At 38.8% G+C, this 3110-nt stretch overlaps 1 protein-coding gene across 1 annotated transcript; it reads right to left on the reverse strand.

The window, feature by feature from the left end:
- Positions 1-268: 268 nt before the first annotated feature.
- Positions 269-754, reverse strand: LOC311614821 (ubiquitin-ribosomal protein eL40 fusion protein-like; the record flags this gene model as incomplete). The annotated part of the gene is made up of 1 exon (XM_084869952.1): positions 269-754. The coding sequence occupies one exon, from the start codon at positions 752-754 to the stop codon at positions 269-271; it is 486 nt and encodes a 161-aa protein (XP_084726078.1).
- Between the last annotated feature and the right edge of the window lie 2356 nt (positions 755-3110).

Consider the following 3110-nt stretch of genomic DNA (forward strand, 5'->3'; position numbering starts at 1 on the left):
TCTAAAAATCAATTTGTTACTTCAAAAGTTAAATTTTTAAACATGGTCATTTACTTATAGATTGCAACCTAATAGCCCTGGGCCAGGGATCAGGTAAGCTCTACCCAGGTTATTTTGAAGAGAACATATGGTGTTTCGGAGCCATATTTCCTAGTGATCACTGCAGAGGACTTCAGTGAGTATCATAAATTTGAGATTCAGTCTAAGAATTCTTCTGTTTTTTAACTGCTCCAGTCAATAAAAGGGAAACTTTATTGAGGTTCCAGGGCTACCCTGCAGACCAGGAGGTGATGGAGGGACCTTGCTTCTTGGGGCACAGGTTGCTGGGGTGGCCACACTTGTTGACAGCATGTGGGTGCAGGCAAGTGGACCAACACTTGCAGCAGATCATCTTGTTGCAGTTATACTTCTGGATGAGCTGGTGGAGGGAGGGTTCCAAGATGCCACCCTGCAGAGGAAGTACCAAGTGCAGGGCTGACGCTTTATAGATGTTGTATTCTGCCAGAGCACCACCATCCTCCAGCTGTTTGCCCACAAAAACTGGCCACTGGTGGTCAGGTGGGATGCCCTCCTGGACTTGGATATTAGCTTTGACATATTTGGTAGTGTTCCTGGGCTCAACCTTGGGTGTTATGGTCTTGCCAGTAAGGGACTCACAGAGATCTGTGACTTCTAGGAGATTGCTGAGCCTCCTCATTAAAGAAAAAGGGGGCCTAGTCTGAGAATTCTTGAGAGAAGATTTAACATCTCTCATTATTTCATATCACGTTTTCTTTGCTTCAGACCCCAACCCTGACCTGTATAATAATCAGTTCATAATTGAACTTTTGCCATAACCTACATGCTTCTTGCTTCTCCTGTACTTCTAAGGACTAAGTGGCATAGAAAGCATGTGTTGCAATTTCATACTGAAAATATAGAAAAGCAGATTCCCAAATTACCTAAAGCAAATTCAAGCAGTCTATTCAGAAGTAATTGAAAAACAAATATTAGCTAATGGGGGGAGGGCAAGATTTTCAACATATACAGTGAAGCCATATTATGACTCTTTCACGTTCATGCTAAAGAGTCATTTTAAACATTGTAAATATACAAACTTACAGGATATATGATTTTAATAAGAAACATATGGTGCCTCAATTAACAAATCGTATACTGGATTGAGTACAGAGCTCCTTTACATGAATGTTGCTAACTAAAAAAAAATTTTCACACACACACAAAAAAATACTCAACGAGATCAAGATTTCAGAATATATCATTGACTTTTTTGTTACATTTCAGCATCTCTGAAATTAAAAGTTGATGTTATGGCAGAATTTAATAGGTAGAATCTTTTTTTTTTTTGTCTTTCTTGGTGTAAAAATATAATGCATCTTACATGGCATTCTCAATTTGGTAAAATATGGTATTACCTTGATATTGTTACTGAATAAATTTATTTATGCTTTATTTTTGCCCTAATCATGACTTCAACCACTAGTCACATAAAAATAAGCCAATCTTCTTTTCTTCATCTCTTGGGTTATTTTTAGGCCAGCTTGGGAGCTCCCTGCTCTCTCTTAAAAGTTTCATATTTAATAAACTTGTTCATACCTTCTTGGTGTGTGTGTGGTTTTATCAGTTGACATCTAAACTGCTTCTAGAGAGCAGCCTCAGCAATGACAATCAGTCCATGCGAATGGCTTTCCTTTTCACTGTACAATGCACAGTTGGTGCTGATGAGCACAGTGGCCCTGGCAAGTCCCATCTGTCCTAGCTAATAAAAGAGTAATATGCAAATTGACCATCACTCCAAGACACAAGATGGCTGCCCCTATGTGATCAAAGATGGCTTCCCCCATGTGGACACAAGATGGCCTTCAGGGGAGGGTAGTTGTGACCAGTTAGGGGTGACTAGGCCGGCAGAGGAGGGCAGTTGGGGGAGACCAGGCCAGAAAGGGAGGGCAGTTGGGGGGACCCAGGCTTGCAGGGGATGACAGTTGGGGGAGACCAGGTCTGCAAGGGAGGGCAGTTGGGGGCAACCAGGCCTGCTGGGGAGGGCATTTGGGTAAGGTGACGAGATTTTAACATTGGTAAAGCAGGACACCATTGACGGGGAAAGGGGTGTGTGTGTGTGTTTCTTGATTAAAAATTTGGTCAATATTATATTATATTATATTATATTATATTATATTATATTATAAATTATTATATACATATTGCTTAACACAGTAAGTAGGTACATAATTACATGAACATATTTTATTATTAGTTTATATATTAAATTAATTTGATTGATATAAAGTAACTATATTTTAAAAATTATTTTAATTTAATCCTCTCTTTCTAAATAATAACAATACTAACTTGTATTATTTTTCTGCTGAATTTGCCATAACATAAGTCCTAAGTGTCACTTTCAAGGTTGGCGCTAGACTTTTTGCCGCCACTATAAAATATAAATAATACAATTACTGTCTACCAAATTCAAGAAAATTTATGTATTTATGAAATAAATAAATAAATAAATTACTTACCTAAATTATCTGAATAGCTGATTTGTAATGACATCACTTGTTTAACTAGCTTACTAGCACGCAGTACAATATGTATTGTCTGAGAGACAGTTACAAACTGTTTTCGTCGTTGCCAATCCCAAAAAATGCCATTGTTCATTAAGTGCAAACAATGGTGGTTGAATTCTAACAACTGATCAAGAATGCTAACTTTGATAAGCAGTTATCAATAATCAGTTCTCAACAATTATTTGTTATTTTTAAAGTTTAACATTATAAAATTAACAAAATAATATAAAAATCATATCCTGGCTAAATAGCCACATGGCCGCCAAAAACCGTATATTTCCTTCTCCTGCTGTTCCCTAGCTTGTCCTGCTGTTCCCTAGCTTGTCATACACTCTTTCCAAAAATCAGGACTTTTTTAAAATGCTGCGGGACTACGGACAAATTGTTAAAAATCGGGACTGTCCTGCCCAAAGCGGGGCATCTGGTCACCATATATTTGCGGGGACCAGGCCTGCATGGGAGGACAGTTGGTGAGGGGGAATCCAGGCCTGCAGGGGAGAACTATTGGGGGAGGCAGGCCTGCAGGGAAGGGCAGTTAGGGGT

Source organism: Pipistrellus hanaki, assembly GCF_964339955.1.
Source record: "Pipistrellus hanaki genome assembly, chromosome: X".
Lineage (NCBI taxonomy): Eukaryota > Metazoa > Chordata > Mammalia > Chiroptera > Vespertilionidae > Pipistrellus > Pipistrellus hanaki.